At 41.1% G+C, this 22,511-nt stretch overlaps 2 protein-coding genes across 3 annotated transcripts in view; one reads left to right on the top strand and one right to left on the bottom strand.

Moving 5' to 3' along the window:
• atrnl1b (attractin-like 1b) overlaps positions 1-11,951 on the bottom strand; it is a 57,301-nt gene extending 45,350 nt beyond the window's left edge. For both annotated transcript variants that reach the window (XR_002275325.1, XM_020604968.1), the window contains exons 1-12: positions 10,716-11,951; positions 7,459-7,542; positions 6,684-6,797; positions 6,319-6,447; positions 5,648-5,856; positions 3,689-3,863; positions 2,976-3,063; positions 2,185-2,446; positions 1,737-1,920; positions 1,477-1,631; positions 908-992; positions 217-431 (exon numbers count right to left, since the gene is read on the bottom strand). Coding sequence is in view for 1 of the 2 variants with exons in the window: in XM_020604968.1 (XP_020460624.1) it covers positions 217-431; positions 908-992; positions 1,477-1,631; positions 1,737-1,920; positions 2,185-2,446; positions 2,976-3,063; positions 3,689-3,863; positions 5,648-5,856; positions 6,319-6,447; positions 6,684-6,797; positions 7,459-7,542; positions 10,716-10,966 (1,951 nt within the window). In the remaining variant the exon portion in view is untranslated. The remainder of the gene's footprint in view (positions 1-216; positions 432-907; positions 993-1,476; positions 1,632-1,736; positions 1,921-2,184; positions 2,447-2,975; positions 3,064-3,688; positions 3,864-5,647; positions 5,857-6,318; positions 6,448-6,683; positions 6,798-7,458; positions 7,543-10,715) is intronic.
• A 6,251-nt stretch (positions 11,952-18,202) lies between these two features.
• Positions 18,203-22,511, top strand: part of afap1l2 (actin filament associated protein 1-like 2) — a 35,326-nt gene continuing 31,017 nt past the window's right edge. Inside the window, 1 exon segment of the mRNA XM_020605287.1 lies at positions 18,203-18,507. Within this exon segment, the coding sequence (XP_020460943.1) occupies positions 18,492-18,507 (16 nt within the window). The 5' untranslated portion in view covers positions 18,203-18,491.

Consider the following 22,511-nt stretch of genomic DNA (forward strand, 5'->3'; position numbering starts at 1 on the left):
TTTGTATTTAGTCCAAATGTTCTTTGGTATTTATGTGTTCTTTAGGTATAGAAATCAGATAGAGAGAGACTGCCTGTGTTGTTTCTTTGAGGGTGGGGTGAGAAAGAGCAGATTGAATGGAATATGAAGATTTGGTATTAAAGGTAATTTGGAATTAACCAGAAGTTAGAGCCCTGACAGGTATGCAGAAAGGTCTGGTCTGGATGTCTTTCTCACCAGCTTTAGGGGGGCAGAATGGGGCAGGGGTGAGACTCCCATTAGCCATGCTGGGTTCCCAGGGGACACAGCGTCCTCTGCGCCAGATGCAACGGACCCCTGGCCCAGCCTTCACACAGCCCTCCTCTGCCAAGAAGGCCTGGCAGCTTGGAGGTCGGTAAACAAGCACATCATTGAGCAGCACGCTGGAAAAGCCCCCGAACACATACATGGACCTGGAAAAGAAAGGTCAGGAGAACACAGGGTAAACAAAAAGATCCAAACTAAAGATTAAGCTGACAGTTCTATTATAGTAGCCTTTATAGATTTTAACTCTTCTGTGTCTGAAAAGAAGCCACAAAAAGTACTAAAATTTTAAATGGATTATGTTCAACTTTTGTTTCAAGGGATATTTTGTCCAGTTCTAGCTAGAATGTTTAGTCACATATTGCCTTCACAAGTTAAGATTTCTGGGGTGACATAGAGGTCACCCGGTATGGCAGCTAGCACATCCAGCCAAATGAAACAGTACCGTTGCCAAGATTACCGACTTAGAGGGATTCAAACTGTACTAAAAAATAATGTACACTGTGAATATTGTTCAAAGGAACTAATGCCATTTGAATGCAAACATATATGAAAGATGATTTCACTGGATGAAGCACCTGTCCAGTGTGTCTTAGCCTGAGTGGAGACCATTAGAAAGACTCACCCATTGCTGACCACTGCAGAGTGTCCAAAGCGGTTGACATCCCTGTGCAGGTCTGGTTTAGGCAGGAGCCTCCACTCATCACAGGCTGGAGAACAGGAAGGAGACCAAATGAAAGAGAGTATTTAGTTTGTCTGTGTGTTTACATGTTAATTGCTGTGTGTTTTTTCTAAATTTATATTATATAAAAAGTGCTATCTTTTATTTGTATTATACCTTCTTTTACCATTACTGGTTTTGTTGAGAATGAAGTGGATAGTTATGAAGATGATGATAATGAAAAGGAGAGAAAAAAAAAATCATCTGCAATTTACTTAACTTTAGCCCTTAAAACCTCATTAGTTGTAACAAGGCATAATGTTAATCTTCTACTAATTAAGTTTTTAATTCATAAAATATTAGAATCAACCTTAAAGTATGCCTTGTTAATAATTTTACCCAACAGTTGCTATTTAAAACAATTCAACATGGAGATATGTGCTAAAGCACTTCAACCACACATAAATCCAAAGAACCACACTCGAGGGGTGTTGAAGCAGAGGTCATCATTCAAACTGGAGCATGAGTCCTACCGATGTCATAGGCAAGGAAGTCAGCAGAGAAACACTTGGCACCGTTGCTGAGTGATGTGTCGTTGTGTGTGTTGCCACCAAAGATGAGTAGAGTGCCGCTGAGGAGCGCAGCTGAGTGCAAGTACCGTGGAAAGCCACTCTCCCTCAGGATGAACCTGAAACATATGCATGACAAGTGTGTCAAGGATAAGCTAACAAGAAAAACACATGACAGAGTGCCATATACACAAACTGAAATAAAATAAAATGTGTTGATTTACCATGTCCGTGTGTTAACATCGTAGCGGTAGAGGTCGTCAACAAGGCCGTATTTGTTGGCAGGTAGTGCCTTATAGCCTCCATGGACATACACACTGCCGCTGGCATTGTCATATGTGCTGCTGTGGCCGTAACCTCCCTGGGGAACGGCACCTTTGGTCTCTGGTACCAGCCATGTGTTGGATCCTGAGAGGAAAGCACATATGTGAAGGCTTTATTACAGAATTTGTTATGCTGGAAATGAATTCTATACACATTTTTAAATGCATTTCATTCATACACCTATTAAAGATGGACATCAACAAGCTGTGTTTAACTTATGTTATGTAGACACCTTTTTCATCAATGTAACAAATGCCATGTGATGGGAGAGGAAAAAAAAACTAACAGTGTGGCTAACAGTCTAAATCCTACATTGCCAAGATGCCTGCTACAAAAGCTGTGACTCACTCAGGCTGTACTCCTGAACGTTGCTGATGTAGCTGTAAATGGGGGAGTAGCCGAAGATGACCAGCATGATGGCCTCGCCGCCCTCCAGCAGGACGCAGTGGGCCGAGTGTCCCTCCACCGCGTAAATCTGAGCCTGAGCAGGTGGGCCGACCACGGGGTTTCTCCGCTGCCACGTCCGACCGGGTACGTTGAACACCCACAGCTCATCTGTCACGTTCCCCCAGCCGGCCTCCAGCTTCCCACCAAACATGTAGATATCATCCTGAGAGGAGAGGAGACACTGGTCTCAGTGTGTTTCCCAATGTAACCATATTAACCAAGCATGCAGAGCGGCTGTCACATGCTGTAATAAAAGTGAAACAAAAAGCTACAGAGTATGAAAACCATCATGTTAATTGGGCCTTTCAAACAAGCTTGTGTTGAGCTGAAACTCTACTTAGTTCAGTTTATAGAGTCACAATCCATTAAAGCTTGCTGATAATAAAAGAGGGAATATGTCAGACTTCTAATATTGAAACTGTCTGTTTTTCTGCTAATTATTATGAAAATATGGTCATGGGAAAGAATCCCTGACTCGACTAAATGCTTGAAGCATATTACAACATTTAGTTATTTAAGAATGACGTGTGTTTAGAAAAAAAATAAGCAATGTCCCAGTTGTGGTTTCCTTTTGCGTGAGGAAATTCTTACTGATGCTTTCCACCACACCTTGTTCTCCCTACTGCCTAATAACATTTGTGTTTTCCTAAATTCCTTCTTTACAAAAGCCAAATCTGTGAGTGTGTGTTTACCTGGTAGGCTGCAAGTGAGTGGCCATATCTTGGCACAGGGCCACTATTGATGGGAACTGTGTTCCAGATACTACTCTCCAAGTTGTAGCTGCAAAGCAAGCAAAAGGACATTACATTTTAACAGCAGATTGATTGTTTTATGTCAAAGAAATTAAGAAAATCTAGTTTTAAAAAGTGTCACTTTAAACCTAGAGGTTTGGCACACTGAGTGCAAACACTGAGAAGATGGAGAGAGCTTGTCTGAGCAACGAGGAAGAGGTATGTCAGCTGGCCCCATGCCAGGACATGACTCAAGACAAAAGTTAGTTCCGCATTTTATCTGCAGAATCATCCAACTATACTAAATGCCAAATTTATCTAAGTGAATGTACAACCTACTGTATAAATCCACAGCACACACACCACTGAAACCTTAACTCCCACACTTGCCAGTTCTGACAAAACCCTAACACTCAGTTAGGTTTTTCTCACGGGAATCCCATGACCAGCTTGTCAGCACTTCCTCTAAATAGTCATTGCTTAGATATTCATTCAAAGTAAAGATAAGGTGTGGACTTAACCAGAGGCTGCTGCTGTCACTACAGCCCTTGTACTGGTGTTTTGGTGATTGATCTCCAGTACACAGCGAACAGAACAAGTTATTTTAGAACCACAAACAGATTATCAAGAACAATCAGTCCCTTGGGACATACTGTACCTAAGCGGTGACTTACTTGACAATCATCTGGAAGGAGCTATAGTTGAAGGTGTATCCCCCCACCACCCACATGACCTTTTCCTGCACCACAGCCTTATGGGACGCCCTGGTGAGTGATGTGCCAAAGGGCTTGACACTTGGTAGGACCCAGAAGGACTCAGTTGAAGGTACGGTTAAAGAGCAGTCTGGGCCTACAAGACAGGGTGAGAAAAAACATCACAGCACAAGGCACATGTTAAAAATAAACGTCAGCTCTTCATTTCAAAATCTCCAAATTAAAGATAATTCTCCTTCATAGCTCCACTATTTCAAAGCAAAAAAAAAAAAACTACATTTATCTGAGGTTGACCATCTTTCAGCAGCTGACAAATGTTTTCATACATACTCATAAATACTTTGAAGGGCAAACATACCACACTCAAGCCAAAATAAAATCATGAACACTCATTAAATGAACACAACAGGCAGGGAGGTATTCATATATTCATATGTTAAGCTGCGCTAAAAAAAGCTCATGCCTTTGCTAATGATTCTGTCACATCACGTGAAAGCATTTAGTTCCTTCCACTTGGAGACACATAATTACACACTGTCACAAGGCTTACCAACGTGTTACCAATCAACATTATGTCACAACACAACACAGCTGCTCACACTTGCCCACTAACAGATTGATCATCAAGTCTTACTGCATAATCACCACAGTGCACATGGGAGGGGCGGCAGCAACATATACATCCTGTGATTGCAAAAGTGTGTTGCATACTGTATGACTTGGTGTTTGTGGCAAACACAGAGGTATCTGGGGGACACTTCATACATTCTTATTATTAACCGTCCAAGCATCACAGCTGCTGGAACTCTGTTGTTTTGTTCTGATTTTCTAGCGTCTTTCCACAGTTGTGAGGCAAAAAAAAAAAAAAAAAAAAAATAGCTCTACAAAACCACCAAATAAATACAACTGCAAGAAAAAGTCATGGCCACTGTTTGCAATTTCCTGGTTTTCTGCATACACTGGTTAGGAAATGTGATCTGATCATCACCAAAGTCACAAATATCAAAAAACTGTATTTCTAAGCTGATAAAACAGTCGTGATAGTTATCTCTTTATTAAACACACCCATTAAACATACAAAAGGATGGTGGAAAAACTAATGACACCAGTGTTTTAATAACTGGTTGAACCACCTTTAGGTCAAGGGAGCACTTCCTGTAGCTGTGGACCTGCACAATGCTCAGGAGCAATTCTGGACCATTCTTCCTCACGCAACGGCTTCAGCTCTGCCATATTCTTAGGATGTCTGGTGTGAAGGGCTCTCTTGAGGTCAGCCCATATTCACCACTGCGGTTGAATTACTGTACAATAACTGGAGCCAATCCCAGCTGATACTGGACAAGAGGCAGTGTACACCCTGGACAGGTCGCCAGTCTATCACAGAGCTGATACTTAGAGACAGACAACCACACACTCAAAATCACTCCTACGGGCAATTTAGAGTCACCAATCAACCTGAGCTGCACGTCTTTGGATGGTAGAAGGAAGCTGGAGAACCTGGAGAGAACCCATGCAGGCACAGGGAGAACATGCAGACTGCACAGAAAGGCCCCAGGTTGGCTAGGGCTCAAACCTTTGAACCTTCTTGCTGTTAGGCGACAGTGCCAACCACTGCAGTCAGATAACACCTGGTAATGCTCTATTATGTTGTTGTGAAAGCAGTTTTGGCCACTTCTGTGTTTAAATCCTGCTAATGACTACATATCTGCCTACTATATTTATCTGTTACTTGTTAAGTAGTTTCATCATTAAACTTGTAAAAATCCTTTCTTAAGTGCACATAATAAAATAACTTCTGTACATATGCACTTATGTGCTGCCTGAAAACGCAGCCTAATCCTGCCTGTTTCTACTCGATCCATTCTAAACAGGCTCAGTGTTTCAGAGCACCTGCAGGGTTTGGACAAAGCTAACTCTTACCTTGCCAGCTGTCATTGCAAACACACAGCTTCTCCCCAGTGAGGTCGCAGTAGCCGTGGTCAGGGCTGCCGCAGTTGTTCCTACAGTAGGGGATGTCACAGGCCTTGCCTTTCCAGTACTTGTCACATTCACAGTACACTCTGCTGGCGGCAGAGTTCCCAGGTGTGCACTTCCCATGGCCAGAGCAGTTATTAGGACAAGAGTTGATCCTGGACAGGAAGATGTTTTTAGTCAGCCAACACTGTCTGTACTATTTAAGGCTGCACAGAGACTTTTCCTTGGGAACTAAGGAAGATTAATGAAGTATCAAGCAGCTCCTGGCACAGGTGAGTAGGGTAAAAAGGCTGTTAATATATGTAAAACTATTGAGCTGCTCACTTGTCATTAACAGTGGCTGTTGCTGTAGGATTTAAGTCCTACAGAAAAGCACATGTATCACTTTTTGTTACTGAAATGTAGGACACAGCAACCTATTACCGCCCACCAACAGCCAGGAGACATAAAATCAGTCCACTGTAGTTTAGAATAAATTAAAGACATCGACACAGACAACGGCCTAAAACACAACCCCAGTAGAATTGGTTCCTGGCAAGGAATCAGGCACTAAAAATACAAACAGTGTAAGGTTTTAATATTATGGTTTACTTCTCATGTAGAGCCTGGATACTTACGAGTAAAATATTTCAAATCCTGTCAGGTTATAGGCAGCATCGCTGAAAAAGTGTAGTAGTGCATAGCCTGATGTCGTCTCAACCTCAGGAACTGTCTCATTTCCTCGTATCTCTGGCACAATAAGGCCGCTGTAGACAAAAGCAAAAGATTCACTGGCATCACTTTCTCTCAACTCCAAACAATAAATAAATAAGGAGTTTTGGAAATATTTTGGACAACCAAAATATATTTGCTGTTTTATACTGAACAGATTTGTGTCTTCACAGTCACAGCCCACACTTTTGATGTACTGCACTACAAGACATCAGTATAGTCAGTCTCAATAATTTGGATCTAGCTCAAGTTCAACTCACTCCCCTCTCACCTGAAAACAGCAACCAGAGGAGCATATACCGAGTCTCCATCATAGACGTACATATGGTCCCAACTACATTCTGTGGCAAAGTGGTTAAATCTTAACCGAAGAATAGCATTTGGACTGCAGAGGGGGAAAAAAACACAAAATGGTTTAGACCTGACAGATGAACATCTGAACAGCATATTATTCACATTCTTCAGATCACTGCCCAGCAGTACTTTTTTTTTTGATGGATTCTGTTTAATTGTCCTCTTGGTGTCATACACTCTGAACCATAAACCTAATAAACTGCCTCATTTATATTTAGATTTTCCAAAAACATGACCACATTGTACATGAATTATCATTATCCAGAAGATAACAGAAGAAGAAAACAAACCAATTTACTTTGAAGCATGCTGCTCAGTATGTTGTAAAACATTTTAATGCAATGAAATCATTCTTTATTTTAGGACCCCAGGATGATAGGCCACTAACTGTTTCCATCCCGGTAGTAAAGTTTCCAAACAGCTCTGCCCTTATGGTGACCGTAGCAGCAGTGACAATTACAACCAAGTGCAGGGATTCATCCTCTGTCTGAATGACTGCCAACTATTAAAATGGACCAGTAAAACTCCAGCTCATCAGACACCTGGCCCAGCTTTACATTCAACTGTGTAAGCAACAAAAGTACACTTCCTTGAACAGAGATGCTGAATGTTTTTTAATTACACTGCATAACTGAACTTGGCTGTGCAGCACTCTGCTTCATTAGAACATACTGATTTATAAGACCACTTACTAGCCCTCAATGAGCCAGGTGCACTTTGTTTTGTACTTGTAGTTGATTGGACCATCAGTGAGGTATCCTGAAGGCTCCACCAACCTGAAAGATGACAAGATTTAGGGATAGTCAGCACAGTAATATGTTGCCTCAGGTAAACAATTTAAAGCCAAGAAAATAAAAAAACCATTAAAAGAAAACATTTGAATCAAACCAACCCCTCTCCTGACCATTAACTGATTGGTATGTGTGTATACACCATTAATAATTAATGGCAAAACTTGTTGGGTTTTATTACGTTGAAGTTTTGTGACAACTTATTTGTCACTGCTTTGCTTTTGACTCAAGATCAACTTGAGGTGACTTTTCAATTAGGAACGTAGCATTCCAAGTTAAAACCACTAAATTAGAAATATTCTTGACCACAAGAAATTATCTAATTATGCTGCTTGCTACATGCTATGCTTATAGAAACTATACTATGGATCGGGGTTTGGGAGGGCTGTAGCTTACGCTGGTGCTGAGGACTAGAGCCTGGACAGAGCTAACATACAGCCAGACAGCCACCTGTGGGTCACCTCTATTAACCTGCTGGGTTTCAGACTATGGAAGCAACATACAGTACTCCTTCATGTTGAACGGTAAGCTCACACCAGAAAGTGATAGGCTAGTGGTAGTAGGACAGGCAGATGGATATAAGTTGCCATTCATCAAAAAACATGATCTCAAACCTTGTTTCAGGTGTGAAAATCTTTCCACACAGTACTCCCTGGTTTTAATGTCCCTGAAACAGCCCTATATCAGTGGTCAGTGATCAAACCACTTCAAAAATAAAAACATTTTCTAGCCTGGGAGAAAACCTGTAGTTCAGAACCAGTAGTACTATTACTATGAAAAGATCTAAAGATGGATTAAAACAAACATTTATGTGCATCTTCAGTGACACAACTGAAGCTCTCTGGATTCTACAGTTTGCAAATAAATAATGGCCTTCATAAAGCATCACAAAATTTTAGTAGTTTCAAGTTAACAGAGAATAGCTGCAGTTCGTTGCAGAACACACAAATCTAGAATTTTTTAAAAACAACACCTGACAAGAAAACATTTTCTGGGCAGACCACTTGTCCTGGCACAATGTCTCTTATAAGTATGGACTCAGGTGTCCAATTATAGTGTGACATGCTGCATTCAATTCCCATGATTCCAGATAAGCAGACAAAGGCTGAAAGTCATCTGAAGGTCAGTCCCTGCCAACCAAAAGATTCAATCATCTGTCTCCTGAAAAGGTTCCTCTGCCTCGGTTCTGCCCATGTCTCCAGTCTGACAGGGGGAACAATTTTGAACTAAATATTCTTCACACAAAATACCATAGTAGTGTGTGACAAAGACAGATGACTTTCAAATATCATCACAGTCTCACATCATAGGAAATAGGAGTTGTACAAATCCCACCCACAAAGCTGCACAATCGCAGAACGAGGTGAAAAAGATCATAAACGTTTTCTCGACACAGCCATGCATCTTCTTGTACTTTGAGAAAACTTCTTTGGCTGTCAAAATTGAGACAAACATTTCATGAACCCACAGAACACCTGTCTGTTGATAATGTTCAGGCCTTATTTTTTTATGACACCACAGAAAGACTGCAGCCCTGGTTCTTTGTATTTCTGACTTTGGAAGCTTTACTACTACATGCTGGGCGCTCACCAGTGGTCTGAGAAACACAGGAACTTAATACTATTCCCTTTTACATTCCTCCTGACAATTGTTTTAAATGAATAACATGATATAAGAACCAAATCAAACGTTTTGACAGGAAAATGGGTTGAAGTGTTGAAGTGTACCTTAAAGCATTTACCCAAGCATTGTTTTGTTCTTTACTATTCACATCCTGAAAGCATGTGTTGTAAAAGATGCCTTTAGGTAAAACAACAGATTAATTTACTGATGTTTAACTGACTGATAAAGGCAAACATTTATGATATAACACATGCAAACACCAATGAGTTAAGGCTGTACAGACATTCAGGAAAGATTAATTTTTCATGCTGCACTTTGGCCCTCCGTAGGAAATACTATCCTGTCTGTCTGTAAACATATCAAGACTCTGTGTGCTCCTGGAATCCACACTATTCTAATGTCCCAGTCTTTCCATATTTAAAGTCACACAATGTTCAAGACAGGATTTCACATTTGTTATGCAATAATGTTGCTTGGCAGTGATCTATAATCGATCATGTATTAACCAGGGTGCACATCTCTATTCCACTGACTACAGAGATGCTAAGAGGTGCTCATTTTCAGAAGGTTGTCTCCAGGTGATGGGAGGTTATTCCCTGGCAACATTCCTGAAGAAAATCCCGACCTCAGACACTATGATCAAGGCACTTCTGTACAACAGAGAGCATCTCAGGTGACTGAAAGCCCCCGACAAGTGTCACAGTCAATATCAACATTATTATCATCATTAAACAAAAGTTGAAATAGTTTATTTTGGACACTTTACCATTGCTCCCTGTGTTTTTCTTTAGCACTACCCATTTGCTTGTTTTGGGGAGCTGTCTGTGTCCATACATCTGTATTGATCAACAGGCATATTCTTCCAATTTAGGAACAAAAGACATTTATTTTCTGACCACATAGGGTTCAGAGCATATGCAGCATCAATTATTTGCAGATGTTTCCTCAAAGCCACTGAAAGCTTCTTTTTTTTTCTGGAAAAGCAAATGGAATGAATTTGTTTGAGGGTTTGATCGGGAATCGGCACAGACACATCAGGCTATAAATCAATATGAAAGTGCACGGCAGAGTGTGGCTGTCTGGATCATGCTCACATATGCTGACTGGACCGCGCAGGGTCACTCATTCATTTACTCGTCTCACTGATATATAGTATCAAATGCTTTCTTATATGGGCAAGAACAACACATGAAATAAACTTAAAACATAAGAGAAAATACACATCGTGAATGTGGTTAATACTTTATGTCTTGTGTGTAAACAGAAACATTACAAACAATTAACTAGACAAATGGTAAAATGATTTTGTTGCTGCCATGCAAACATTTTTCCCATTGCACACAGGTCTGTGTTCTGGCTGCCAGTGAGCTCTACAAATATTAACTCATGGGTCAAATGTGATCCCAAGCTTCTTTTGGTTGACTCTGAATATTTCAGAACTCATGACAATGCTGAAAACATTGCTGACCCTACAAGTAATATGATGATGGCCACAGATGACAGTGGAGCCAAAGGTTTCGTGCACGTCTACTTACTTGAATCTCCCCTGGCAGTGCTGACACTGGTCTCCAACCCATCCTCGGTCACAGATACAGGATCCGTTTATGCATTTTCCAGAAAGACAATTCTTGTCACAAGGTTTCGCCGGGGAGGCGTAAGTGAACAATACAAAGTAAAATAAAACAAACACCACCAAGTATCTGTTGGTACCCCGCAGATCACTGTGGGTGGCTAGTTTTGGTCCAAAAACAAAGAGTTTAGTCTTACATATCCCGCTGGGATTCATGGTTTTTCTCCAGGTCGACTAATCCGAGTAAAAAAACTGGGGCCTTAGGTCTTTTTGAGAAAGCCTCGGTAACCTAGGCAGTTTATATTATAATAAAGAAGTCCTGCATATTTGTTGGGCGTTATGCATATTCACATAGGGGCTTAAGGTTGGTTACGCCAGCTTACAAAGCTTTGGACAGAGAGAAACGCACTGTTAGTTAACGTTAGCTAAATGTTTTTACAATCTGCTTGGTTAACCGCATGCATAGACTCGGAGTGGATGGAATTCCCTTCACCCTACCTCTTGTTGGAAGAACCTAGCGTTGCCACAAAAGGCGACCATCTATAGAAGCTATTTAAGCCGCCAATTCGTTTAATGTTCTGCCCAACTAGCACATAATTAGTTAGCCTAACTAGCTTATTTGGAGTTTGGCCTCCGCTAAGTAATGTAACGTTACTGCGTTGACTCAAGACCATTCTCTTCCAAATGCCATTTCAGCAGCCATTTTAACACGTAAACAATCCTTCAAACTGAAACAGGGATTTACATTGTAACATGCGATGGTTCTTCCACAAGCCGCACCAATTTATCCGGAATTTATCCACAGAAGAACAAAGGGGTTGCGGTGTGTGTAGCCCTGGACCCAGTGCGAAGACTGCCGCAGTCAACATGGATGTGGTGGGATGTGGGACCTGGCTATTCCTGCCGACTGGGGGGCATCGAGCAACCACTTTGAACTGCTGTTAATCCTACTGGTCTTCTCCCAAGCCAATTCAAGCACTTGCAGTCGTAGATAGCACTGTAAAGCAGCGTTTTCTTGTATTCCAGTGAGGGGAAAGACACCACCGTCGGTCTCAAATTGTAAGAGCTGACAGAGATGGGTTTGCTAGCGCAGCGACACAGTTCCTCAGGTTAGAAAAAAATAAACACAGCGGGCGCATGCGCACTAGAACCTGGTTCTATATAAAGGTACAGTGACACAAGCCTACTGAGCAATGCGGCATTTAAAAACTGAATGTGTCTAAGGTTTTTCAGATCAAGGAGTCACATATATATTCTTATCAGTAAACTGAGCCACATTCGGCGACATTTTATCCTGGTTCTGTTTGTTCTTTTACACTCAGTTGGCAGTTTGTTTGGTAAACAGTTTTTGTTGACAGTGTTAACTTGACACTGTTTTAGAGAAGTGTTGGTTCAAGTGTATGACAAGCACAAAGGACACCTAGAATTATAACCACTTGCAGAATCTTTTGCCACCTAGAATCTTGACATTTAAATTAAATTACAGATCAAGACTATGATTCTAAAAATGGAAAATATGATGTGCAGGACATAAATGAAACCTTTATCAGCTAATCAGCTAATGGTTAATGTTTATGTTTAAGCAAACCACACACTTGACTCGTAATTAATGACTCTATGGTTGATCTCATGTGAATATCCAATTACGATCAAGCAAGGAAATGTGAATTTGCATAGCCTAAAATTCCTCTGTGCTATGTAGCCTTTTTTTTTAGTGCCACCTCAATATTTTCTCAAAATTTTATACAAGTGCCACTTGAATAAGATACATTTACATGCTAACATATATTGTATATCTTTAACAATATATTTATTTTAGATTATTTATGTATTTAGATATTTGTATGCCATTGTTTGGGTTTAATATGAAAGGGATGCTTTGCACAACATATTTTTATTGTCATTCTTCTACAGAAACATAAAATATGATGACTGCAGGTATACAGTACAGTGTATTGCAGCTATATGGAAATGTAGGCTAATACTTTCTACAATTCTAAAAATATTCAACAATGCAATTCAATAGCCAATGTAAATATTAGTTTGTGGTGCTGTTGAACTGGGTTATTTTGATATATTTCTGCTGCATATGGGCATTGTTGTAATGTACAGACGAGGGCCAATAGATGTAATCCAGCCAAACACTATATCTTATCAGTTAAAAACTCATGACTCATTAATCCAGTTAATGCAATATGTTGCCGTGCTGTATGAGCTAAAATGAATATGCACATAATTCTTAAGTTAAGTATTCTTGACCATTACAGAAACATACAGTAACTGTATGCTAGGTGCCAGTGAGGGTGCTAAAAGCTGTCAGTGATGCTTGTGCTTGGGATCTTAAGAGGCCATTTTAACAGCTACAGTTGCCCTACTGAATTTAACCACTGCAGGGAGACTGCACCAGCATTTGAAGTACATGAGCTGCTGTGTCAGTGAGCTTCTCATTCTGCCTGAGGTCCTGGCACATCTCAGGAAATTTCAATAACTGACACTAATGGTTAGAGAAAAAAGAATCTTTGATAAGGTCAGACGAGCACTTTTTATTGAAGTCTCTTATCGTTCATGTGTTTGAAGAGGCTTTATTCTGACTCTGCCTTAACATCAGATGCAGCGTGCCTCTGAGAGAGCACGTGTCTTTATTTAAGGTGTTTCTCAGGGTGGTGTGAGCTACCAAGCTAAGAAGTCTGACAGATTGGGGCTTTGGTGGAGTATGCAAGTGCATGATGTAGCAGGGCTAAGAGAAACCTGCGATGAGGTTCTGTGTGTGTCTGTCAAATAGCTGGTGATCCAGTGGCAGATGGAGCCTGGCATCTGTAGCTGTGCTGCTTTGTTCTACATTTTTGAAGTTATTCACAGCTGACTGTATGAAATCACACTCCAACAGTGACAGTGTGATGTGGAGGTTGCCATGGTGCAAACGGGGGGTGGCGAATACGGTGAGAGACTTAAATACTGTGCTGGTAAACTGGTTAAAAGCACTGACAGTGGTTACAAAATGGCATGGTGTTAACAGGGCATGAAAAATCCTATTATACTAGATAATGTTTTCACTCATTATATAATAAGTAAAGTAACATTTCAAGTGTGCCAGAATTCAACTTTAATCATCTTTGTTTATCACTTTTTGGTTAGGGCATGTTTAACAGATTATTTTATCTGGGGCTGTTCACACCTTGAAAATCTACACCTGCAGGTGGCAGTGTTGCACAAGGACACGAAGGGATGAATGGACAAATGTAGGACAAATGTAGGACAGTAGGTACAGACTTCACCACAGCCCTATAGTTTAGGGCTGGAGGAAAAGAAATGGAGTAACTGACCAGTAGTTTATGTTCTGACTTTTGAGGTTTCAATTAATATGAAACTACTAACTGGAGCCTAAAATAATTGCAGTTTTTATTTATTTGAAGTTAGTAACTGAATGGACTGAAAAATTGATTACAGTTGTGAGACTGCAAATACTAACATACACATTTGAGAAATGGTTGATGGTATGCCTTTTCCACAGCAGACATTGTGGCTTGTCATAGTAGAAAAAAGTTCAGGTGTCGCTAAGACTTATTTTCATCAGACAGCAGAGAGCAGATGTGTTTGGGGATCTAAGATTATGACTGAAAGACAAAATCTGTAAAAAAAAGTTTGCAAAGATATGAGGTGATAGAGATATATTCATCTTTAACATGTCACCATAATCAAGAAATGGTAAAAATGTGTCAGTGACCAGCCTTTTCCTGGCTTCCAAATGAAACCAAGTCTGGTGTCTAAAATACAACTCTAACTTCAGTCTTAATTTTTTTCACAAAGCTTCTGACATGTTCCCTAAAAACACATTGCTCATACCACAAACCAAGATATTTATAACATATAACAACATCTATTTTCTTCCCTTGAGTTGTAATATAACATTAACTTTTGTCTGCATTCAGTAGAAGCTTGAGGTGAGACTGTAAAACTGTAATTTACATTTCTCCATTAAATGGAATCAGTGCTCCTTTTGTACATTTAAATCAGTCTGTTCATAAACTCAAGACAATCTAGAAATAAATCCAAGAGCCACACTGCAGATATGATAACAAATTAAGATCAGCTGCATGAGTACTATGGCACACAGTATTACAGTATATGTTGTCTTGCCACCCAGGGAAATTCTACTGGGATACAGCCGGAAGCCTTCATCTGGATGTAATACATATTTCAAACAGAGCTTGTCTGACCCATCTGCATCATCTTCCAAAAGGTTTGGGCTGAAGACATTATAAATTCATGTCAAGAACCCTTTCAGTGTTCCCCAAACAAAACCTACCTGGCAGGCAGTCTCTCAGCTTTCACATGAATCATCCACACACACACACTTTGAAATCTGAAGAGCTACAGAGATGGAAATGGACAACCACAGAGGTCACTGTGAACCTGATCATACATGAACTAAAAACAATATTATTGCACGATGACTTAACATTGCTCTCCTTAAGCCACCGGAGAGCCTGTTGGCATTTAGTCAGGTGCACACACCTCCACGGTGCAGGGAAATAGGCACTATCTTTACATGGTGTAGTGTGCCTTAAGGTAGTGCCCTCTACATTCTTGGTCTAAATGTTCTTAAAACAACAGGGAGGTAGAGCAGCATCAGGGGATTTGACTTTCTTTGGAAAGTCCCAGACATAACAGTAAGAAGAGGCTCAGGGTTTAGACTAGATTATGAAAATTCCTAAATAAATGGGGGGTCTCTTTGCAGGGGATTGGTATTACATTGTGTTTCTTTATATATGTGTGCAAACATGGGAGAGGCCCTCGAATCAAAGAGGGTCTAGTGCTAATTTGAAGTTGAATCGGTGACCTTTAGTCTCTGATTCACAGCTGAGGAATGCTCTTTGTGCTCCAATCAGCAGCAGAGAAAAGGAGAGCAGTCCAATCTGCAGTTGCACTTTTGACTCAAAAATGGGCCCTATTAAAATTCAACTGTTTGTTTCACCCACTTAGAAACCTTTAGTACCCTTGTTCCACAGCTAAATGCAAATACCTCACACACTAGGACAAGCACGATGACCCTAAATCTTACAAATCTAAATGTTCAAGACCTGGATGCTATGGACAGACAGACTAAGAGAACGTGGAGGAGAGAAAGACTAGACCACCCTTGTTTTTGATTCATGCTGAGCCATCATGCCTGACTCACATTCTTTTATTCACTCAAGGCTATAACATGAAGTGTAGGGGGGGAAATGACATCATCTGTTTCCTTTTAACTGACCTGTCTGCAATGAGGTGAAGTTTGCACAGAGCTTCAAATCAGACACAGGTTCAAGGCCAGAGACTGAATAATTACAGTGCACTGTAAAAGAAGCTGAAAAGATCTGTGCATGCTTTCTTTTAAAGTTTTTAAAGTATTCATGGATAAAAACAAAATACTGAGCAAGGGAGTGCATTGTTGGCCTTGGAAAAACTCAATTCAAGCAGAACCCACTAGCACACTTAAGTCATGTGAGGACAACTCCATCCACTGATGAAGACAGTTAGAGCTCTGGAAACACCTACTTTATGGTTCACTGAGATGTTCACCAGTTTTAAATAAATATAGTATCAGCTGTTGTAACAACTCTATGTTTCACACTCAGCAGAAAACCCTTGTGCATGTAACATGGTTATATCAACCATGAATAGTTCAAGGTACTGTGATATAAACTGCACTGCTCACTCGTGCTACACGAGACAAAAATAAATGCACCTTCAAGTTGCAGCAGACAGCGGAACCATAATTGCAGAGAGTTGTTTGTGCCTGCAAGTTCATTGCACCAATGAAAAAATGGTTATATTTACAAAAAATGTATGTTGTAACATTCATTCGATCAACAGAAAATAGTAAAAACACTTAATGTTTGGCAAATCATTAGATGGTAATGAAAATATGTTCAGAAATAGCCTATTAATTATGCTTTTACCTCAAAAATCATGACATAGTCACCCTTAAGTTCCACTTTCAAAAGTAAAAGATACAGATATTGATAACAGAATCAGTGATCCTGGTATTAAGCCTACACTGGATCAGATATACATTTTGTGATATTGCTAACTGAAGGTGTGAGAAACCGGTCACTGTGAAGAAATCACAGGTGGAAAGCTCAGCTTGAAGTATATGTATACATGCTTTTGAAACTAAGACATTTTCCATTCTTAACTTTTTGGCACCACAGGCGCTTATCATTGATCAGCCAATGTGAGGCTAGAGCATCAAAAGGTAATTAAGGATTTTTGTCTCAGTGTCTATGTACTTTTGTGGAGTTTTGATGCTATTCCCTTGTAGGACTGCATCCTCTGTGAAAGAAACTATGTTTGCCAGTGACAGTTTAGGATATGAGTGAGTTTGGTCTAGTTATCTATTTATTAATATGTCATATCTAAAGCAGACAAAACTGCATGAATTAGGATTCATATAGTTTTCAGATTAGAGCCTGTTTGCTTGCACCATGCTGCTGTTCCTGTTCTCCAGCCTTTACCACTCTGCTGAGCAGAATCCCACACAACCTGTTCCACTATGTCTCCTTGTTCCATCGGTCAGTCGTCCAGAGAGAGAAAATTGCACATGTCAAGCCCACCAACAGAGAGTGTTGTTAACCAGCACCAGGTGACATCACTGGACTACCACCTGCTATATTTCCTAGCTGATGTTTATTTTGTGCGTGACTGGTGCAAACCTTGAGCAAGGACATACTCGTCCTTACTGTCTGGGCCGCAGCATTATGATCAATTACCTGCGTTGCGCACAGGCGCGTGTGGGTGCGTCTGTGCCCAAGGTAACAAAAGCATCAGCCAGTCCTTAATACAAACCACTCGAATGCACTTCATGTGTTTTAATCGTCTTCTGGAGTATTTTGCTTTACTCCGCTTTGCATTCCTCTCATACCTCCACCCGGTCACGGCTCTCCCACGGGGGCGCGCGGTTGCTGAGACAGGGAACTTCACTTTGGTGCGAGAGAGACTGTAGAAGTACAATACCATACAGTCTTTTTAAGACAACCAGTATTCCCATGTGAGCAATAATATTCATAACGTTAGCCTGCCTTGTCAAAGTTCATTCCTCAGACTCAGCTTCCTGCCTGATTTGGCAAACTATACTCCCCTTGTTCGTAGATTCTTTAGTCTTATCATCAAAATCGCTTGCAGGCTATTTGTTTTAAGATAGATTGATAGGAAATAAACGTATTCTGATCCACAAACAAGGCCCATAAATGTGTGTTAATATTTGTTTCTAAGACTACAGTGTTCCCTGTAGTTTTGTGGTTATGGTTGGAAAGACATTTTAATAGTGCGTATTTGTTTATTTACTATGGTAAATAAGCCACTGAGGCGGCCATCCTCTCAGCCTGACAGCTTCATGATTGGTGACATGACAAACACTTCCTTAGTATATAACGAGTTCTGGAAGTTTCGGAGTGACACCCGGAGGTCCCCAACTTCAGGAACAACCGAGCTGCAGACAGTCTGGATGCTGCAAACTGAGAGGAGGTGCGACAGGGCAGCCGATTAGGAAGAAGAGGAGAGCGCTGTTGTTCCGTCAAAACGCAGTGTGTCTAGCCCAGTCGGTGTATTGCTGAAAACGGGAGCGCCGGGCTGCATTCCACAGAACTTGCTGTCCCATCATTCAGAAAGTTGTCAGCAAACTTTAGGGATTTTCTGATCTTATGAGAAGACGAAGACGAGAGGGCTTGGAAGGTGAAACAGCGAGTGTCCGTGCGAGGGAATGGAGAAGCACCAAGGTAAGTCAAGGTTTTGAACTTTGTGTCAATTAACATTAGACACAAAGCTGCTGAATACTCGAGTGTCATTGCTGACAATGCATCCTCATGAACTCGCTGTAAAATGGCAGTTTTACAATCACTTTGTGAAAGTATTTAGCGTAAAATACACCAAAACCACCGTTTATTGTTATATTCATACGCTATATGAAGCATCCCATGACATGTATCGATTTTGGAAGCATTTCAGATCGGCACTTGATAGAAAGACAATGAATCTGATGTTTTTGGCTTTTTTAAAGCTTGAGATCCTGTACTAGACACATCTTTTGATAAGTTGAGTTTTCTGTTTGGTCTCTGCTGTAAGAAAACATTTCAAACAAAGGCTATAGATACTGGTCATCTGCCAATACTAATCAGTATTAACTGCCTCTGGGGGTGGGTTACAGTAGTCTACTGAATAGGCAGACTGTCTTGTCAAACCTGTAAGCTGCCTCTGGGCAATATGAAACTACTTAATGTTGAAAGCACCTGGTTTCATTAAGAACATGAAGGTGTGTGGCTTATCCCTCTCCCCCCAGTGGGCTTTATTAAGTAGTCCACACTGTGGCCACTGATGAATTCCAATAGCAGTAACATTGTTCTCACAGCATTCCCCAAATTCCTGTGGTTATTTGTCCATAAGAGATGAGCAAGGCCATGTAATACTTCCTGGTCAACATAAACAAAGAGGCTGAGCCAAGATGTTGAACTTAGATAGTAGAGCGAGAGGCCATGAGTTACACCTCACCTTGCTACCTGAACAGCTAAAGAAAAATCATTGGCCAGAGGCTAGGTATATTTGGATCTCAGCACTAATGGGAGAAACTCTGAACCCCTTTGCCCTAACTGGCAAGGCAACTGGGTGAACCAGCTCTGCTGGACTGGAGACAGTGGCCACTAGTCAAACTAGAACGGCATCTGCAAGGCAGACTCGCTGCAACGTTCCCATTCTCCAGCTGACTAGACAGCCCAAGTCTGTTTACTCCCACACTGGGTTTCTTAGTTAATGGTCAGTTCTGCAAGCAGCAAACACAGACATGTTTTCTGTGAGGGGTTGTCCTTAGCAGTAGAGGCTTTGGGTTGGTCTGTCTGTACCTGTATAATTGAAAACAATTAGTTTATTGGAGCAAGGATTTTGATAATTGATTCATTTTTATTTTGTTGATCTACAATGCAACTGATTTGAAGAAGTTAATCAAAACATTCATCCATCCATTATCTATACCACTTATTCCTGATTAGGGTTGTGGCTGGGCTGGATCCAATCCCAGCTGATTTTGGGCGAGAGGCGGGGTCCACCCTGGACAGGTCGCCAGTCTATCACAGGGCTGACATGTAGACAAACAATCACACACACTCACACTCACTCCTATGGGCAATTTAGAGTCACCAGTCAACCTAAGCTGCATGTCTTTGGACTGTGGGAGGAAGGCAGAGCACTTGGAGAGAACCCATGCAGGCACAGGGAGAACATGCAAACTCCACACAGAAAGGCCATGGGTTCGAACCTGGAGACAAAAGCTTTAACCACTGCACCACTGCAAGGCATGACCAATGAGGAGGCAGTTAATTAGAGAAAAGTGGGTAGGTAGAGTGATACAAGGAGACAAACCTGTACCTGGTAGCTAGAGAGTGAAGGGAAGTAGCTGGTATGTGGAACTGAAATAAGGACTGGAGTGTACGCTCTTGGCAGCTTTGTGCCACAGCACCAGGATACTGAATCAGATACTGACAGCCAGAGGCAGAGAGTGGAGGGGGTACAGCAAAGGGAAACCTGGGAAAATTCAGGGAGGCCAACAACAAGGCAAAGACTTGATTTGTATTCTGGATGTGCTCTGTGTTTCTCATACCTGGCTCATGCCTGAGAAAAACTTAAGCAGCTCAATCCATTTAATCTCACACCTTCTGCTAGAGATAGGGATGCTAGAGATCCTCTCCAGTATCTGTTATGCTCCGTGTCAGTCAGGGCCTTACACGTCAAGACCTTGCTTGTTTTGTTTTCCATGTTATTATGAATCTCACCCGTTTCTATGTTGAAGATTCCCACTTTTTACAGCTGAGTTTTACCCAGAAAAGTTTTGGCCTCCATGACGATGGCTCCTTTCTTGCCTCCAGCGTCAGCCATCGTCTCTAACAATGACCTCATTCTGTGATCAGTGACGAAAAAAGATGTAAGACAGGCAGCCTGACAGATGGACTGATGGACAGTTTTGAATAAGTCGATTATTCATCTGAGACAAAAACAACTACTGTAGAGCTGGGCTGACTCTGTCTGTTACTGTTGTTACTCAGCCTTGCCTGGCTCAAGTAGAACATTTTGACCTGCTGATGGTGACATAAGGAAAGTGAAAGGATCACATTATTGGACCCTCCTCCTGAGGGGAACACATTCAGGAGGAAATGAACTCATCAAATTTAAAACAATTCACCAAATAACCATCAAGACATTTCACTTAAAGCCACAAACCTCAAAGCAGTGCTGCAGGAAAAGCCAGGGGATCACCAGAGTCATTCTTATTCATCATGGGGGTGTTTAATGTCTGTGTGAAAGTGGCAGATTGTCTAACCAACATTGCCATCCCTAGAAGCATGCTGCCAGCATGGTTAAAAAATATGCTGTTTAGTAGATGTGACCTCCCGTAACCGCAGCAGAGGCCGACTGGTTCACTTGTATCATAGGCTGTATTTGCAGAATGGGGTAGCTCAGAAAGTTGGAGTGGGCTATAAACATGATGAAAAGAAAGACAGTCTTCCTTCTCTGTGACAGCGGCGTGCTTCATGTGAGTTTGGCCCTTTTCACCCTCTGCCCTCGTTCATTTTCAACACATCGAATGCAGCTTTGTTTATTAGTTACAGAAACTCTGGATCAGACCTGTATTGTGTTTATTTCTCACTGGGTAGTCTGAAGGAATACTGAAACAATAGGAACTTAGAACAAGAGATGAGGAGCTTAGAGACTTGTAATCACACACATGCACACTCTTTAGCTCTTACTCTCCCTGTAGACACTTATATATGGGATAATAACTAAGCAGAGAGGCTTTTTTTTATGTCGGTCACACTTAGTTTTTATTTGTCAGCAGCTGCTTCTTGTCTATTGCTTTGAAGCTTTGTATAGCTTCACTTATACATGAATTTGTTTATCAGCACACTACTGAATATCTTAACTGAAAAATGAAATGATGGTTAATGTCCACACATACAAATGTGCACCTCACACACCTCAGAATATCTATAAGGCAATTCCTTTGACTGGTGGTGGGGTCCTGTTGAGAGAGGAAATGTTTTGGGGAAAGGAGGGATGGCGATTGAGGGAGTGATGGCGAGTGAAGGGGGGAAGGGGGGGGGGGTGCTGCATCACCACGAGTGGCACTTGTTATTTTACTTATTGTTATCCATTGTTAATGTAACAATATTTATTAGAGCAGCTTCACCAGATATTTAAACTTTCACTTTCCATTTATGTCACCATCTCACATTATTGAAAAGTTACTGGCTTTTGACCACAGCTGTCTTAACAAGCCTTTTATCATCATGCTGCTCAAGTAGACCAGGGCTCCTTCCTATAAAGACTTGCTTGGATTTTGAAGCCCATTAGCATGTTTCAGCTACAAAACCTGCCTGATTTCTCCAAAGGCCAGGCAATAAGCCTCAGTATAACTGAGACAGCACAGAGCTAAAGAAAGAATGGAGAAAAGTGTGGTGAGGAGTGCTGGAATCCAATACTGGAGCAGAGGGAAGATGAAAGCAGAGAGAGATGACAAAGAAAAGAGGAATAAACTTTGTGACTCCTTCATTGCAGGTTATGCAGGTAGAATTTGTGCCTTTGTAAAAGTTAACAATCTGTGGCTCAGCATCTTCTCTTCACTGTTCTCTTCCCTCATATAACACTGAGCCTTCTGTTTATTTTCATGGCTTCTGTCTAATCACTGATCAAACCTGGTTAATATTTAATTCATTATTAAATTAACTGTCATGACAAG

Source organism: Monopterus albus, unplaced genomic scaffold, assembly GCF_001952655.1.
Source record: "Monopterus albus unplaced genomic scaffold, M_albus_1.0 scaffold69.1, whole genome shotgun sequence".
In the NCBI taxonomy this organism is placed as follows: Eukaryota; Metazoa; Chordata; class Actinopteri; order Synbranchiformes; family Synbranchidae; genus Monopterus; species Monopterus albus.